The sequence below is a fragment of the Notechis scutatus genome, chromosome Z, assembly GCF_049901735.1.
Source record: "Notechis scutatus isolate UNSWTSFEM ecotype Mainland chromosome Z, rNotScu1.2, whole genome shotgun sequence".
Taxonomy (NCBI): domain Eukaryota; kingdom Metazoa; phylum Chordata; class Lepidosauria; order Squamata; family Elapidae; genus Notechis; species Notechis scutatus.
The window spans coordinates 41,995,457-42,014,807 of NC_142025.1; the positions used below are offsets into that span (position 1 = coordinate 41,995,457).

Below are 19,351 nucleotides of genomic sequence, written 5' to 3' on the forward strand. Positions count from 1 at the left end.
CCCACAATGGGTCGCCGGAAAAGTTTTTGGCATAGACCAAGTCACCTACCTGGAATTCGCGGCATTTCCCGCTGGAGCCGAAAGGTCTCTCCGGCGTGTAGGCAGGGTACAATCGGTCGAAGTGGGAGCGAAGTTTCCGCCCCATTAACAGTTCAGCTGGGGTTTTGTTGGTGACGCTGTGTGGGGTTATATGTTGAAGCAAGAGGATTCTGTTTAGTTTTTCATCAATGTCCCCTGGATCCATTTTGTGCAGAGTTTTTTTAACAAATTGAACCATTCGCTCGGCTCTTCCGTTGGCGGCAGGATGAGCCGGTGAGGTTAGCGCATGGCGGATGCCCCGGTCTGCAAGATATTGTTCGAATGGTAAAGCGGTGAATTGGGGCCCGTTATCCGAAACTAGAACGTCCGGTAAGCCATGTGTTGCAAATAGTTTATTGAGTTTTTTTGTAACTGCTTCGGTGGTGGTGCTCTTCATTCTGGTGACTTCGAGCCAGTTGGAATAAGCATCGACTGTTAGCAGAAAGGTGTGTCCCTTGGTGGGTCCCGCAAAATCGATGTGTATACGGGACCACGGACCTCGAGGTTTCTCCCACTCGGTTGGAGTTGCTTTCGGTGGGGCAGTGCTGACTTCTTGGCATTTGGGACAAGATTTAACCCAGGCTTCGATCTGCTTGTCAATGCCCGGCCACCACGCGTAACTTCTCGCAAGCGCCTTCATACGCACAATGCCAGGGTGTCCATCGTGTAATAACTCTAATACGGTTCGTTGTAGCCTCTCTGGGATGACGACCCTGTCTCCCCATAGAATACAACCCTGTTGAGAGAACAATTCAGTCTGGCGGTTTTTGAACGGCGCGAAATTGTTGCGGGTTTCGTCGACCGGCCATCCACGTTCGACCCAGCTGAGGACACGTGCTAGGATAGGATCTCGTTTGGTTTCGGCGGCGATGTCTCTCGCGGTTAATGGCGGTGAGCGCAGTGCTTCTATTTGGAGCGTTGTGAGGGACGGAGCTGGGTCGACGACGGTTTCCGGAAGTGGGGAACGACTCAAGGCGTCAGCGTGGGGAATGGCTTTCCCCAGGCGGTGTTGTAATTGGTAATTGTATGCCGCTAGAAATTCTGACCAGCGTGTCATTCTTGGCGACAGTATATAGGGTGTTGGCTTGTCCCCTGCTATAATGCCGAGCAACGGCTTGTGATCCGTAATTATGGTAAATGATCGTCCATAAACATATTCATGAAAACGTTTAATAGCAGCGACAATAGCAAGAGCCTCCTTATCAAGTTGGCTATAGTTCCTTTCGGTTTTAGATAATGTGCGGGAAAAGAAGGCAACAGGTGCTTCTTTGCCGTTCGGTAGAACATGGCTTAAGATGGCTCCCACCCCGAATGGCGAGGCGTCACATGTGACGGTTAAAGGCAAAGTCTCGTTAAACTGCATTAAGACAGCGTCGGAGGTCAAGAGATCTTTTACTTGCTGGAACGCTTTCTCTTCCCGTTATCCCCAGACCCAGGAAGCCTTCTTGTCTAACAAACGATGTAAGGGTTCAGCTACAGTCGCCTTCTGAGGCAAGAAGATATTATAAAAATTAATGAGTCCTAGGAAGGCTTGTAGGTCCGTTTTATTCCTAGGTCTGGGGGCGCTTTTGATGGCCGTTATTTTTTTTCCCGGTTGGATGGATCCGCCTTTTATCGAGGAGGTACCCTAGAAATTCAACCCTCTCAGTACAGAGTTGACATTTGTCTTGTTTTACTTTAAGCCCTGCGTCTTTAAATTTTTGGAGGACCGCTCTGAGTCGGTGTTCCAACACTTCTCTATTTGGGGCAGCTATTAAAACATCATCGAAATAAGGCACGACCCCTTTTATGCCTTGTAGTAAACGCTCCATCAGGCTTTGGAAAATGCCTGGGGCTACACTCACTCCGAACTGGAGCCGATTGCATTTAAACGCACCATGGTGCGTAACGATAGTTTGGGCCTCAGCAGTCTCTGTGTCTACGGGTAGCTGTTGGTATGCTTGTGCTAAGTCCAATTTTGCAAAGATTTTTCCGCCACCCAGAGAATGCAGAAGGTGTTGAACCACCGGTACGGGATAAGCGCTTTGCTGGAGCGCGTGGTTTAGGGTGGCTCGGTAATCCCCACAAATTCTTATCGATCCATCCGGCTTAATGGGTGTTACTATCGGGGTTTCCCAACAGGCGTGATCGATTGGTTCTAATACCCCTTGGACTATCAATTTGTCCAATTGTTCATCGATCTTAGGTTTGAGCGCAAAAGGCACTCGACGGGGTTTAAGGCGTATGGGTGCAACCTTGGGGCTGAGATTAAACGATATGGGGGCCCCCTTGTACTTGCCTAGTTGCGCCGTGAATACGTCCTGGAACTCCTGGACAAGGGCTGTTTCCCAGTCACCGCTCCCGGTCTGGTGTATGCCGGCTAGTTCAATCCCCAACGGAGCGAACCACTGTAGACCCAGCAAACTGGGTCGGTCCCGATCGACGATGGTAAGAGGCAGTGTAGCGGTGCGGTCTTTAAATGAGACTTGGACGTTACGGGACCCGGCGACGGGAATTTGGTTTCCCTGATAGTCTCTTAATATGATTCTCTGGGTGCTGAGGTCTTGACGACGGATGTCGGGGATCAGTTGTTTGCAAGTCTTCCACGAGACCATGGATAAGGACGACCCAGAGTCTACTTCCATGACGCAAGGGTGATTTTCGATGGCGACCTTCACTCGGATCTTCTTTGCATCCAAAGATGAAGCGTGGCCGATGGTGATGGTTTGGTGTGTCTCCTCTCATCTAGTCGACGCAGGAGGTGCTCGGTTTCTGTAGTGATAGTGGTTCCATTGGTGGTTCGGGCGATCCTGGTTCACGGGCGGGCTGCCCATGGCTTGGTGGCCGTTGTTTTCTCTACGGATTGGACTTGACCCCCGCTTACTCCTGCATACTTTAGCAATATGGCCCCTCTTCCCACAGGAGCGGCAGAGTGCGTCGAGGAATTTGCATTCTGCTCGTGGGTGATTTGCCCCACAACCAGCGCATTGACGTGAAGGCTTCCGGCTTCGCTGATCTCGCTGGTCGCATTCAGAACGGAGTCGGTTGACCTCTTCTTCATCATTGTCTGATGGAGACTCGAGGTCTTCATGGTGCGCCGTTGTAGCATGCCTCTCTGGAAGAGGTGAGGCATCCTGGGCGAGTTGGCAGAGTGGTGCGTTGGTGCGGCGCATTCGAGCGGCCGACTTCCTGGTTGCTTCTGCTGCAGTAGCATCAGCGATGGCATCTGCAAGATCGATGTCCCCTTTGGCCATGATCTTACTCTGAGCTCCGTGGTCATCTAATCCCAGAACTATTCGGTTTCTCATGGCTTCCTCGAGGTTTGAAAAACCACAGAGACCACCCAGGTTCCGGAGATCGGCGATGAAGTCTCCAACGCTCTCGCCCTTCCGTTGGTTCCTTTGGTAAAATTCGTGCCTCCGGATGAGAGTAGGCACTGCGGGTGCAGTATCGGAGCGAGGTTATCCCAATCCATCGTCTTCACCTCTGCAGGTTTTGCAAGTGCCTTTGCCATTTTAAAAACGGCAGGGCCGCAATGGGTCAGGAAGACAGCTCGTTTCTTGCCAGGCGAAGCGTCCTTCAGGTTATTGGTCTCCAGAAACATCTGGAACTGGTCTATGTACGAGTCCCAGTCTTCGTTAGCCGGGTCAAATGGAGCGGGTGGTATAGCGCCGCTGGCCATCTTGCCTTTGTTGACGCTCTTTAAGCCACGTGCTCTGTTCGGTGCACAGCGAGTGCTTAGTTGGCTCTATTGTCTCCGTATCCCATCCTCGTCGCCAGTGTTAGGTTCGGAGGCGTGGGCGCAAGAACAGAGACGAGGCATCGGTAGTGACTCAACTCTTTATTAAGTGACTTCAGAACAGAGCGAAAACCCTTGGACAGCAGCAGCCCTTTTATAGGGCTGGCTGCTGTCCCATTAACCAATGAACTACGTTTAATACCTTTGGTTTCTGTCCAATGGGAACGGCCCGTTGTAAGCCAATCAGGATGCCTGGAATGGACCAATCCCCACTTGCTCTGATGGGCCAATCAGAAGAGCAGGATTTCGAGCCTGCTTTTCTAGCTAGCTTTGTTAACTTTTAATAAGGCGTATTTTATTAGTTCATAACAGGTTTGTTTGTTTTAGATATCTCCAAGACAGGGCTACAGATCCATTAAGTGAATGAGAGAAAGGCACCCCTTCATATTCCTATGCTCCTACCACCTTCACTAGGTGTTTGAAGCAAGAAGTTGCACTTTTATATTTTTATATTTTGGGTTATTATCTTAGAGCTACTGAATTTGTGTAGTTTGTTGTTTTACATTCCTTTGTTTTTTGGTATAATACAATATATATTTATAGTGCTGAGTAGATTAATCTTGTTGATGATAGGGAGAACAAGGACTGCCTGGTCCAAGAGGCCCAGATGGAATTCCAGGGAAAGGACACATGGGTCCAAAGGTAGGATTTAATCAATTAATTTTGTAATTGTGTCATTAGAGTAGAGAAATAAAAATAAAAAAGGAATCAAGCCACACAACAGTATGTTCTTTTTTTTAAAATTCAGGATGATGCTTTTTCAAAAATGCTTCCAAGTTTAAATATTTTCAATATAATTTATACAAAAAAACAAACTTTTGAACAAATTTTTTTCATCATTGTATTGGAACAAAGATGACAAAGTATGACAGAGAAAAGGTGCTGTCGTTTTAAAGAATCTCCAATTTGCAGCTCAGATATGCTTATTGACTTTTTCTCCATATCAGTTTGACTTGGAGAGAGAAAAAAATCTTTTGCATTGATTTTTGTACAAGGACTTTTCAAGAATCATTATAATGCAGAGTATCAGCTGAGAGAAAGGATTATTCTGTGCAAATCTCAGTTGCCAAAAGATATGATCTCAGGTTACAAATTTAATTCAAAACCTAAAGAAGCCATATTTTGCATGAAAAAAAATTACCAAATATCTGTCATACTTCATATGTCAAAACCTGAATTCATTGATTCTATATCAAGCATACTATTCTATATTCTATTCTATATCAAGCATACTATACTATTAAGCAAGGGGATAGTGATGAAGTTGCTGAGCCAGGATCTTAGAAATAAATTGGGGAAAAAGCAGTGGCAAACAACTTCTGCATTGCTATTAATGCCCATAAAACTATCAAGTGTCAAGCTGAATGTAAAGCAGATGTACTTCTTGCTTTATATGTTGAATTACATGAAGATATAAGAGATTTAAATATATTAGGCTTTATTAGATCCTATGCAGGCATCATGTACAGAGCAAAGGAGGAATATCTTGAAACATATTCATAAAACTAGTAAAATAATTTGCTTAAGAAGTTAGGCCCTTTTTCATATTTGAACATGGAAAACACCTGGAATTTAAGAATATAAAGCCTTCATCCTATATATTTACTGATTTTTGCCCTCTGTTCTATGTTTAGTATGACTCTGTTCTAAAAATATTCTTAAATATTTTGTCAATTCAGATTGTCTCCAGATAGATTAGATGGAAACCTCTGTAATATTGCTTTTCCTTTTTTTAAAAAAAAATCAGGGTGAAGAAGGTCAGAAAGGTGCCCAAGGATTAGATGGACCACGAGGTATTCTAGGCCCTCCAGGCCCAAAGGTGTGTTTGGTGCATTTCTCAATTGTTACTCAATTGTTCTCAAATATTATTATGGCATTCAGTAATCTGCATGCAGATTATTAAATACAATTCATATAATGCACTTTTTAGGTAACCCCCCAATGATCAAAGATAGCATGTCTGTTGGGGAATGTAAGTTAGTCCAGCATATCTGGAGAACATCTTTCTGGAAAAGGCTGATAATATATATATTGATTAACAAATCATGAAAGTTTGGTGAATTCCCCTGCTATCATTGTAGTTGCTTAGAACACTTGCTTAGAAACTGGATATTAGTTCAAGGATTTCAAAAGCTCATAAACTCAAAGTAATATCAAAGTCTTATAGATATAATATCATTAAGACATGTCCTACAAACAAGTTTCTTAACTTATGAATTAACAAAAAGGAAAATGTGGAATTAAAATATGTCTGTTAAATGTTAGCTGCTTTCCAATAGGTCTAAGGGAGAAGAGGAATAACTGCCATCTAAATGGCTTAGTCCAGAATTTTGAGATGATTTGTAATGCACTTGTTATTATTCTGATTCAGTGATATTTATAGTAAAAGAACCAATAGCATAAAACCAGATAATTATGATAAATTGAATTCCACTGACTTTAGGGCTGCACTTTGATTTGGATTTAAAGGTGAAAAGATATTTTAGAGTGTGTATGCTTAGAAACTGTCTGCAGCTTCTAATTTTCTTAGGATCATGTTTTTCCAGGGAAAGGAGGTAGGAACTGTAGTGTTATATCATGAGCATAGTCATATCTCCAAAAGCCGGATTTGCCTTTGAATCTGAAATGCTGCATGTTTTCTACACATTTTATAGTATTACTGATTGAAATATTACAGGCCCCTGTAATATCAGGTGACTTAATTCTGAACTAATAAAAAGAAAATTGTAAGAGAGATTTTTTTCTTTTAATTGATCGCTTAAAATACAAATAAGAAATCTGTTGATATCAAAATATATAAATTGATTGTTTTTTAGGGAGAATCTGGAATCAAAGGTGACATTGGTTCTCCAGGACCTTCAATACGTGGACTACCTGGCCCCAAGGTAAATAAATACCTGGCCCCATTGGCTGTTCATAGGAAGAATATTTACCTGATGTTAGTCCTGCAGGGAAGTATAGGCAAGAAGCACAACCAGGAGTATTAACTCGCACCAGTACAGTATAGGTGGTACCTTGCTCAATAATAGTAACTCTGAGAGAGATCTTGGAGTCTTAGTGGACAATCATTTAAATATGAGCTAGCAGTGTGACACAGTTGCCAAAAAAGCCAACACAGTTCTAGGCTGCATAAACAGAAATAGAATCAAACTCACACAAAATATTAATACCACTTTATAATGCCTTGGTAAGGCCGCACTTGGAATACTGCATCTGGTTTTGGCACCAAGGTGTAAAAAAGATGTTGAGACTCTAGAAAGAGTACAGAGAAGAGCAACAAAAATGATTAGGAGACTGGAGGCTAAAACATAAAACAAAGAACAGTTGCAGGAACTGGATATGACCAGTCTAGAGAAAAGAAGGACTAGGGGAGACATGATAGCAGTGTTCCAATATCTCAGCGGTTGCCACAAAGAAGAGGGAGTCAAGCTATTCTCCAAAGCACCTGAGAGCAGGACAAGAAGCAATGGGTGGAAACTAATCAAGGAGAGAAGCAACTTAGAACCAAGGAGAAATTTCCCGACAGTTAGAACAATTAACCAGTGGAAGAACTTTCCTCCAGAATTTGTGAATGCTCCAACACTGGAAGTTTTTAAGAAGAGATTGGGCAACATTTGTCTGAAATGGTATAGGATTTCCTGCCTGAGCAGACAGTTGGACTAGAAGACCTCCAAGGTCCCTTCCAACTCTGTTATTCTATTTGAAGTCTATTTTTATTGAAGGCTACAGTCACAGCATCTTGCCAAGTGGGAAATATTTCTCCCCTTTATTTTTACTCTGAAGAAAACTAGGGAGTATCCCTTTGAAGACTAGGAAGGGACCCTTTCCCACACTCTTACTCTTTCTGTGGGCTGAGACATTTTTTACATGCAGCTCTCCCATCTGTCTCTCAAGGACATTCCCAAATACCATTACATCTGAAAACAGGAACTGCCAAAAGAATAACCATTAGTAGTTTACAGCAAAAAAAAAAATGTTGGCACTTTAAAAAAATACCAAAAAAGGAGAATATTTGTAGCTCAAGGTTGAAATGGAGAGTCCTTAGTGCTTTTTTATCCTGGTTTTTTTTTCTTGCAGACATTTCATTATCCAAACTAGGTAACATCATCAATGTTAGTAAATGACTAACAGTGTCTGCAAGAAAACAACCAAGTTCAGAGAGCACTAAGGATCCCTCACTTAAAAAAAATAACTATGTAATGGCATATGTTTTAAGAGATTATAGTCCCCTTTATTAATGCTTGGATCATTTTCCTAGTATGGCACCATATATAAAATGCAAGAAAGGGAAAGATAAATAAAGAAGGATAGAGGAGAAATACAGCACAAGCATTTTTGCAATGTTATATTTCATAAATGTATGAGAAAATGGGATTAAAAGACTCTGAAGGGGGAATAAAGCATTAATGGATTATGGGGAACATAAAAATCAGTATATGGTTAACTAAATCCATCACAGTGCAAGGTACTCTTAAATATCAAACTAAATGCTCATTAAGACTAGTTTGAGGCATAAATATCTAATGGATTTTAACTGTGCAGAACTTGTGTGCAGCAGTAGCCAAAAAAGCTAATGCAATCCTAAATTGCATTAACAGAGGGATACAATCAAGATCAAGTGAGGTACTAATACCACTCTATAAAGCCTTAGTAAGACCACATCTACAGTACTGCATCCAGTTTTGGTCACCACACTATTAAAAAGATCTTGAGACTCTAGAAAAAGCACAAAGAAGAGCAACCAGGATGATTAGGGGATTGGAGACTAAAACATATGAAGAATGGTTACAGGAACTAGGCATGACTAGTCTAGAAAAGAGAAGGACCAGGGGAGACATGATAAAGGTTTTCCAATATTTGAGGGGCTGCCACAGGGAGGAAGGGGTCAAGCTACTTTCTAAAGCACCTGAAGGCTACACAAGAAATAATGGATGGAAACTGAACAAGGAGAGATTTAACCTGGAAATAAGGAGAAACTTTCTGACAGTGAGAACAATCAACCAATGGAACAGCTTGCCCTCAGAAGTTGTGGGAGCATCATCACTTGAGACTTTCAAGAAGAGATTGGATTCCCATCTGTCAGAAGTGATGTGGGGTCTCCTGCTTGGGCAGGGGGTTGGACTAGATGACCTACAAGATCCCTTCCAACTCTGATTATCTGTTATCTGTTATCTGTCAACATTGTATCTTGAAGCAGGATTAGTGCGTGTAGGCAGCAGGGAGGTATAAAACATATGAAATAAATACTTTTTATTTGTAGTTTTGGAATTGTCATAATTGATGGACAAATCTCCTAGTTATAGTTTGAAATATAACTCCTCATCAAAGTTGTTCAGATTAATACCTAAAGTTGTTTCCTAAAAAAATTCAGATATAATGCAATTGTTTTAATGTATTCATATTTCTATGTTTAGGGTGAACAAGGATACCCAGGCCCTCCTGGAAATGATGGAAGCCCTGGACATACAATTATGGGACCTAAGGTAATAAATAAATCAATATGGCTTAAGATCAGGGGGGAGAGGAATTTTCTTCTACTTAATATCAGGTTATATATCTAGTATCTTTTTCCTCTTTTGGACATCTTTACTTTTCATATTACATTTTAGATTTCTATTTTCTAATATCCACTTGCTTAGTGATGTACTGTCTTCTGTTTGAAAACTTACAACCCAATGTTATTCTTATTCTTAAGTACTTGAGAGTGATTCCATTTCCTGAAATTTCTGAAATATTTACCAGCCTGATGAAGCATATGGTTGATTATAAATTTGAGTCTAAAACATTGCTTTATTCAGGATAATCAAAGTACATGAATACAATAAAAAATCCAGTGAAACTAGAAAGCAAATCAAACTTTCAGATTTCCTATTCACTCAGGTTCTTCCATCAATATCGATTAATTTAGTTTACAGTTTTTCATAGACATTCACACTGTTATTTCACAATGTGGATCCTCTTGTATTTTTTTTTGAGTGGGGGGGCCGAATCTACACAGTATTTAACAAAAATCATAGGCTGATACACTAATAAATGAAACAAAATTAAAGTGAATACTTGCAACAAAGACCAGAGACAAATGTCCTTCCATTCTTAATGCCTCTGTGTCCTACATCTCAAATATGTGTATTATTTATTATTATCCAAGATTTACAGTAGAAAATTAGTCAGCAGTTTCAGGGAATTTAATAGGTTTTCTCCTTGAACTCCTCATAGCTACTAAGCAAAATTCAGCTATTTCATATGTAATTTTGGTGCCACACTGCCAGGACAAATTATATATATAAAATTTGGTGCATATATTCAATTTCAGGCGAACACAATAGCTTTATTTGCAGAGATATAGGAAAACGGAACATTTAAACTTTTGATCTTGCACACTTGAAATGACACTGTCTGCATTCAGTGAGGTATTCTGACCTTGTGCTGGAGAATAAAAAGCACAATTTCCGAAAAATTGTTCTTCTAATCTCAAGAGGAAGTTATTGGACAAAATACTCAGTTTTTAAGAATAGGATGTTCACAAAGTAGAAACACATGTTGGCAACTCTACTTGAACAAGACCTTGGAAATCAGAATGTAGAGATTTTGCCCTTAAATTTCCTTCTTCACTAAGAGAATTAATAAGAAGTTATTTGATATATGAAAGATGGGCAGGCTTCCAGAGGGATCCTTTGGTACATTCAGTATGAATTTTAGCTTCCTCTGTCTTTCTTGGAAGGTAACTTTTCCAGTATTCTACCGTTTTTTTAACTACCTAATAATGTCTCTTCAAAATATAAGCAAGAATAGGACAAAAACCAAATGTGATCTAATGTAATTTAAATACAAGAAGCCAATTTATTATATTTAACATTGTTGATATGATTGATATTTAATTATTTTATTCCTTGAAATACCATTAACATTACAACTTGGCAGCAACATTTGACAGGTTTCTGGAAGTGACAGGTGATATACTTTATTGTAACACTTCTAAAATTTCTGTGGATTCCCAAATGATTTAGGAGACTATTGATCCAATGCCATACATGATTACTCATTCTTAGATTTAAGAATTTATTGCATTTATTGCATCTTACATGCTTTTCCTAATAGCATTTTTCAATAAGAGGTTGCACCTTCCTTCCTTTGTATTCCATATAGAGGCACAGCTTTCTATGCTATGACAATGAAACAATGACATTTCATTGTTAATGAAGAGAGTTTATATTAATGCTTATGATTTGTATCCAGGGTGCTCCAGGTGTTGTGGGACCTCCCGGACCCCCCGGGGCCAAAGGGGATGGTTTTCCTGGTCCACCAGTAAGTATAATTTCACTTATATGTTCTTGTCTGGCATCTAAAGATAATAATGAGGTTGTTAATGTTTTAAATTACATACTTACATACATATATACCATACTTAATATAAGAAGATTATATTACAGCCTTATAGAGGTTGTGACCACATATAACACCGAGCCATTATTTTTAATCATGGTTTGTTGTTGAAAAACTTAAAAGTTCCTAGGTGTGCACATTGTGTTAAGCCAAAAATAAACAAATCATATTAGGTCTTAATGGTAAATGTGAACCCCTGAGTCAAAAATATTATTCTTAGTCCTCTCTCCCCAGATTGTCCTGGAGACACCAGGAATTGAATCTGGGCTGTTCCACCTGCAAAGTGTCTCTTTCTCCTGAATGTCTCCAGTTCAAGGAAACACACCCGTTCATGCAAGACCGTTCATGCTAACCCTGTTCTCTATTGCTCTGTAAAGCTAATTTGCCTGTCTGTTTCTTTAACTCTGCTAGGGATCTCAAGGATTACCTGGCTTTCCAGGACCAAGAGGCCTTAAAGGAGCTGGTGATCCAGGACAAAAGGTGCAGATGTAGCAGTCTTATTTAACTTTTGAAATATATGTCTTCATGAATTTCAATATTGTTCAGAGAAAACATCTTTTACAAGGTATAGACAACCCAATGGACTCTTTCAGTAATAAATATATCTCTTTGTAAAAGAATCAGAATATTCAGATACAATTAATAGAATTCTACAGCAGTGTTTCTCAATCTGACTAGCTCTAAGATGCATGGACTTCAACTCCTAGAATCTGGGAATTAAAATCTACACATTTAGAGTTGCTAAGATTGAGAAAAATTGTTCTACAGAATTTTTGGCAGCTTTAAAGCTGTTTGGCCTTTCATACCCTTGTAATATTTAAGTGAATTTCTACAGTTCTTTGTGTCAAATTAGCATTCTAATCATGTCATGTCATTGAGAATTAGTCCTATTAATTATACACAGCAAAGACTTGCTGTTATTTGGAATGACAAACACAAATTGCATTTGTATAGCTACCATTTACTTCCATGTTTTTGGTGCTACAACTGAGGTTCTCAGCAAATTTTGGAACAATTCAAAAATCTTTGAGTAGACCTTGGTATTTTTGCAAGACTTAAATTTGAGAGTAAACTCTGTCTCTAAAAGTTAAATATCTTAAGTTGTCATGTTCTTGTAATTTAGAACATTCTCTCAAATGTGATTTGCCTTTGGCTGTATGAATACTATTTGCGTCAAGGAAAGCTGTTGATATTAATATACTTTAAAAAGAACTACACACATGTATTATAAAGAAAACCCATATATGAAGGAAGGTTACATGATGGAGGAATGAAATTGTATTAAGTATTATTGCAATTATGTGAACAGTTTGATCTATGATCTGTACCATGGTGCTATAGCAGTGTTTCTGTCTACTTTAAGATGTGTGGACTTCCTAGAATTCTCCAATCAGCCTGAGATAGTCTGGGAACTAAACTTCACACATCTTATAGTTGGCCAAGATTGAGAAACACTAAGCTAAAGCACAACACCTATCACCTTTGAGATTGGAATGGAGCATGCCTGGGAGAAAGAGAGGGGAAAAAGGAGGGAAGGATAGGAAAAAGTATTGTGAGTTTTTTTTTGCCAAGGCATGGGATGTCTTGCATGAGTCAAATTAGTCAATTTGCCCTTGTAGCCCAGCACTGCCTATTTTGACCTTCCTGAACCTCAGGGCTGAATTTCTCATCACATCATCTTATATGCTTGATGCGTGCATAAGCGGACCAACGTGCCTACCGTCCCTGTCCTATTGTTTTTTTATATATTTTTATTTTTTTTATATGTATCCATGCATTCATAACTATGTTTTTACTTATACCTATTATCTTGTAAGCATTTGACAAATAAATAAATACCTCATATTGGGAGTGACATGAATCTAGGGGGTCTAGGTTTTGGATTTAATACTTCTTCCCTATTTCTTGATTTTGTAGTATTGTGATTAATTAAGTTCTGCAAAATTGAAAAGCTTGAAAGACCATGTATATCATTTTGCACTCAGATATGGATATTTTTCTTCATGAAATAGTACATAATAATAGTAAATTATACATATTGCTAATCTTTTTTACATAGGGATATTGTTTTTCTTCTCTTGCTATTGACATTTTGCAAGGATGAAAATCCAACAAATCTTTTTTGAGGCTACCCATAATTGCTAATTTAAATGGCACTGCTTTAATTCCCAGATAATTAAAACAGCCTTGTTTAACTGAAAAGCTCCCATTAATAAATTTGCATACAAGTCAAGCTGGAATGCCACTAAATTTGCAGTGTAAGAATGTTCCCTGGAGATCAGTTGGGGCTCTGTTTTCTTGGCTTGAGAAATGGCTCACACAAATGGCCAGCAGAGAACTGGAATTTGATGTAACAGAGAGTCAATTCACACCAAATTGCCTGTGGGATGCATGAACTGTATGGGCACTGCCTTGTTGTCAAGACATAGTACACAGTAAAGGAGCATAGTTGTAATCACAAATGAAAATAAAATGCATAACTGTCAAGGAATTGCAGCTTAAATAGCACAGTAGTGGCAGAGACTCTACAGTATTCTGCCTATAAACCAGATCAAAGACCTATACCACCAACATCGTCCCTAGGAGATATGCTAGGCCAGCTGTTGAAAGAATGTCTTTTTAAATTGTGACCTCTCAGGTTCTGGCTGAACTCCCAAAAAGAGCAGACTGGTTGTTCCTTACTTCAGGCATCCTATTAATCTCATGGTTACTAACTATTCAGGACTGGTGGACTGGCTCAAAATATGTTGCTGCTAGAAGAGACGGATCAGCAATTATCAGGGAATGTTCTCTGCTGCATCCAAGTCTGTTGGATAACTTAGTGGGCTTAGGATGTAATGTATGAAAAGAATAAGAACTATAGTTCTTCAACCTCTACTGCTAATAGTGGGGCTGGCAATATGGAATGCAGTGGGTGGAATTTTAAAATTTGGACCCAGCTACATAATTGTTCTGATAACTACATGCATTTATACATGCACTATAAATGAATCCACTATGCTATCATCTTATTTATTTTAAGTGGTGCTATTTTGCTTCTTTATTATAGAGAATTCAGAACACTCCCATCATCACTTGTTTTTGACTGTTTTTGTATCTGATGGTAGAGGAAAAAGTCTGGTTGCTATTCCCTAGGGGGAAACCATCTATTGTTGATTTTATAGCTGTTGTGGGTAAACAATTCAGTCTTTCAGAGTTGGGTGGCCAAGAAATTTTATTATGAAATAAATAATAAAAAGTTAACAGCAGTAATGAAAAATAAGATATATTTTTTAAAAAAGTAATGTCAAATGAAAAGCAAAATGGAAATACACTTCCTCTTTTTGGTATTACTTAAGAAGACATCCTGATTCTAATTCTTTACACAGGGCTAGATCAGATCTATCCAATCTAGTTGAAGGGGCTGCACATGCCAGATTTGGCTGGCTCTGCCAGACAAGATGAGAATGATGTTTGGCTCCATCTGCTCCATGGTCATTCTCATCCTCCTTGCCTTGCTTATGTAATGAGGGGATTAATGAAATGAAAATAGATATAAAATAACAGTATGGTAGAGATGCAAGAAATGGATAGGGAACTTTTCCAAGAGTTCTGGAAAAGAGGGTTCAATGTTCAAGGGGATTGTTAGTGAAATTCAGATGTGACTACTCATTGAGTCATGACTTTACTATGGCTGCATTTTATAGATCCAGGGAAGAGAGATTCAAGGCATGCAGAAAGATACAAAAGGGATGTACATTGTGTAAGAGATTGGTGCAAAGCTTGCTGGAAAAATATAATAGTAAGCAGCCTTACAGTATAAAATCATTTATACTGAGTTTGAGATATGTCAGTGGAAAGCAGCTTCTTGTAAGCAAGAAGTCATAGAATTGTAGCTTAATATGCATTGTGTGTGCTCATTCTTGGCAACTCTGCAAATGTCTTCAGATGCAAAATTAGCTGAATAATTTAGGAATCATTTGGCTCCACCTACTGGTCACATTTAGCACACTGGGCATCTCAACACATATACAGGTAGTCCTCAACTTATGGACACAATTGGGACCGAAACACCGGTCACTAAGTGGGGTAATTGTTAAGTGAGTCACACCCAATTTTATAATCTTTTTTGCTGCGGTTGTTAAGCAAATCACTATGGCTGCTAAGTGAATCATATCATGGCTGCTAAGTGACTCCAGTTTCCTACGTTGACTTTGCGCATTGAGGCCAAGTAATCCCGAGACACCGCAAGCACCAGAAACACCTGTTACCGTGTTTCTCATATAATAAGGCCGGGTCTTATTTTTTTTTGAGCCCCGAAAAAATGGCTAGGCCGTCTTTTCGGGGGTGACTTAATTCCCCTCCCCTTGCATCTTTGGGCAGGCGGGTGGCGACGGCTTGGATGTTGACCTCAGCGTTGGTGGGGCACTTCGTATCGGGGTCAACGCAGGCAGCACCATATCCGGGTATGCAACAAAAGTACTTCCTAACGGCAAACCTCCCCACCATTCCCCCCCATTTCGCATGTTTTAATATAGGCCTTAATTTGGGGGGAGGGGCTTAATTTCATTTCATGCCTATAAAACATGCTGGGACTTCCTATTGGGGGAGGCCGTATTGTTGGAGAAACAGGGTAGTTGCCAAGTGCCCAAATTTAGATTATGTGATTGTGGGGAGTTGTGATAGTTGTAAGTGCAAGCACAGGTTGTACCGATAAGTCGCTTTTTTCAGGACCACTACAATTTTGAATAGCTACTAAATGAATGGTTGTAAATTGAAAACTACCTGTATTTAGTGTTAATTCTAATTGTGTACTTTTACTAGAGTTATTTGAAGTTGCTTCCTTTATTAGATTTTTATCCCACCTTTATATGTGTATCACACATGGTGGTATTGGTATTATACCTAATGCTCTCTTGTTTCTTTTCTCACAACAACCAAGCAGGATTGGTACCCATGATATCATATTGCAAATCCCTAATTTAAATGTAGAAAATACTTAACTTAAATCGGTCAGTATCAGCATGCATTACAGACTGTATATAACATAGAAAAATGGGATTAAAGTAAATGCAGCAATTGAAACTATATCATCAGTTGTCACAGTGCTAAATTCTTTGGAAGTAGTATATCCTTTACTTTCAATCATTAAAACAACTCTGTGTAGAGATAATACACACTGCAGACAGTCTTAATTACTCCAAATCCTGCTCCTGGTATTTTCTTTATCATGAGGTTTTTAGCACATGAAAAGTATCTGTGTGGGAGAAAATGGTTTGAAGTGATGGAAGAACACAGAGAATGGGATACTGGGCCCCTCTCTCCATTACACATTCGGTTTCAATAAGTGTTTTTCAACCTCAGGAATTTTAAAATGTATGGACTTCAACTCCCTATCCTGCCACGCTGTCTAATGAATTCTAGAAGTTGAAGTCTACAGATCTTAAAGTCCCTGAAGTTGAGAAACACTGGATTAAACAAAAACAGGACAAAAGAAACACAGAGGAAATTAGAATATAGAATAGCTACTATAAAGCATTGAAGTAGCTGTAGTAGTATATGAAGTATCTGTACCATGGAAAGAGTGCAGAGACAGTGGAAAGCATCTGAAGTTATTTCTATAATAAATAATAAATATTCTGATTAGAGTTTTAACTGAATTTGGCTACCACATGGCACATTTCCATGTTCCAAATATTTCCAAAAATTTGGAATCTATCTTTCCAAAGGTTAACAGAACTAAAATCAGAATAAGTCTATTATATTACACATAAGGTTCATCTGCTTGCAAAATTGTTTTCTTGGATCCAATATCCATCTTTGGAATACTGTTTCTCAAGGTATAGATATGGTAGATGGCTGCTTAGGGTAATATCCAAGCCTTGCGCTTGTAGCTTTGGAGAATCTGGTTTTGAAGTGCAACTTACACTTTTTGAAATTAAATAAAACTAAATTTAGCATTTTGGGTTTATTTCAGAGAGCGTTGCCTCTGAGACTTGGTATGATAGTTTAAGGGCCATAAGATCACTCAGTTTTCTGTCATATCACAATTCTGCTTTCTGAAGGGGAAATCCAGCATTGGATCCTCAATTCCTGTTAGACTTTGCAGATGAAATTTTTCGCTACCTTGACTTCTCAAAGGCAATGGTAGTTCTGGAAGATCTGAATGATCCAATTCCTATTTGTTTTATTGATGTAAGATGCCATATGAAGTACTGCTGCCTGAGGAATTCTGGGAGTTGAAGTCCATAAGCCTTAAAGTTGACAAGTTTAGAAACCCCTGCTCTAAATCACAAGAGAAAGAAATGGCAAATTACATGAAATATTTGGCTTTGCTTTTTTTGAATGAATTACCATATATTATTTCTAATACAATGCTTTGAAATCACGCTTAGCTTATGAGGTTGTAATGAGATTGCCCTTATCTTATATTCCTTCCTTCTCTCCCTGTCTCCCTCCCTCTCTCCTTCCTATCATTCATAAATGTATGTGATTATAACCCCTCTCTAATTTCTTTCTGTTAGGGAGAACACGGAGCACGAGGACCACCAGGGCCTCCTGGGCAAAGAGGAGTGGGAATCCCTGGGCCAAAGGTCAGTGAGATTTTCTTTTGATTGCTGGGTAAATGGAGGTGATGGGAGTGAGGAGAACATTTCAACAGGCCTCAAACTTTATTGGACACTCTCTAATAAATATTTGGAGAAAAATCACATCATTTACTAGGCTTGATTCTGATGCTTTACATCTTACTCCCTCCCCTACAATCAAACCTTAATCCAATGCCTCAGCTTTTCATCACCAGAAAAATAGGACCACATTTATAGTCAATAATAACCTTAATTAATGTGCACAGCTTTTGAAATATTATTTGTACTCTTAAGGTTCTCAGAAAGAATATAGGCTTTTTCATACTGGAAAGAAAACATTATATGATTCCAATTTTAATACTGATTCATTCCTTAGTTGATGCTCTTTTGGAGAACTTTAATTATAATGTACATTTTATAGATAAGAGCACTCAACTTTGACCATTTTCTTGTTATAATTTCAACACTTGTCTCACCTTTTTTGAGAAATAATTAACACAGAGATATGGACAAGATATCGGCAGGAACATTCTTAAGCCTGGATGTGTCCACACATAGCTAGTTCTTTTTCTGTTTTCTTTCCATGAAGTTGTTTCATCTTGCCCCCAGTCCACAAGAGAGACAGACTTAGTTAAATAGCTTATTCCTTTTTATTCCAACACAATCCAAGGGCAGCATGTTGGTGTGTACAATCTGTTATACGTTGTCACCATTATATCTTGGATGCCTGCTGTGGCATAAAATAGAGGGAGAACATAAGAACAGCAAATGTTATGCTAGTATACTATTAATTTATAAATAAATAAAATAAATGCAATGATTTTACCTCTGAGTAGCAAACTCAGCAGATGTCAGGCTTACTGGATTTTCCAGATTTTTCCTATTACCTGAAGAACCAACAAAAGAAATGTGCAAGAGACAGACATGGTTAAAATTAAAGACAGCTACTGTATAAGGAAATTGATTTGAGTAGTTTTTGTTACTAATTGTTGATCAGTGGAGATCTTGGCAAAAAACCCAAGCTTAGGAATTAGGTATATTTAACAAGAAACACATGAACAATACAGGTAATTTTTAAATAATTCAAACTACACTGACTAGTACTATGGAAAAATGATATATTCATCACAGGATTAACTTACATCCTGTTACAAATAGCTACATTTGTATTGGGACAATCCTCCAGTCAGGATTCCCAGACCATAAGTGTCTTAAATGTTTGCCTATCCAAAATCCATCCATACAACAGCACATACATCTAATTTATTAGTTTCCCATCCTTGCCTCTCACACATGATCATGATGAAGCATTATCCATACCAATTAAAAATATTGTGTTTAACTTTGGCCACACACAGGAAAAGGGATTTCATTGATTATCAGAGCATGTTGATCCAAAGAATATACTAAAAACTTTCACTTCCCATCTAGGTAACTGCCAATATCATATATTAGAAGGGAAAAAAACCCACAAAGCACAGATGAAAAAAGAAACAGAAGTGATTTGGAAAAACACAACAACGACATACACAGTCCTCATATTGCA

General features: G+C 38.9%; 2 protein-coding genes across 3 annotated transcripts in view; one reads left to right on the plus strand and one right to left on the minus strand.

Annotated features, from left to right (window-relative positions):
* Positions 1–19,351, minus strand: part of MIOS (meiosis regulator for oocyte development) — a 126,618-nt gene that overhangs the window by 89,314 nt on the left and 17,953 nt on the right. The window lies entirely within an intron of this gene.
* The window catches only part of COL28A1 (collagen type XXVIII alpha 1 chain), an 89,074-nt gene that overhangs the window by 53,612 nt on the left and 16,111 nt on the right, over positions 1–19,351 (plus strand). For both annotated transcript variants that reach the window (XM_087945357.1, XM_026677794.2), the window contains exons 20-26: positions 4,430–4,498; positions 5,604–5,675; positions 6,673–6,741; positions 9,271–9,339; positions 11,093–11,161; positions 11,651–11,719; positions 17,743–17,811. In XM_087945357.1, coding sequence (XP_087801483.1) covers positions 4,430–4,498; positions 5,604–5,675; positions 6,673–6,741; positions 9,271–9,339; positions 11,093–11,161; positions 11,651–11,719; positions 17,743–17,811 — 486 coding nt within the window. The remainder of the gene's footprint in view (positions 1–4,429; positions 4,499–5,603; positions 5,676–6,672; positions 6,742–9,270; positions 9,340–11,092; positions 11,162–11,650; positions 11,720–17,742; positions 17,812–19,351) is intronic.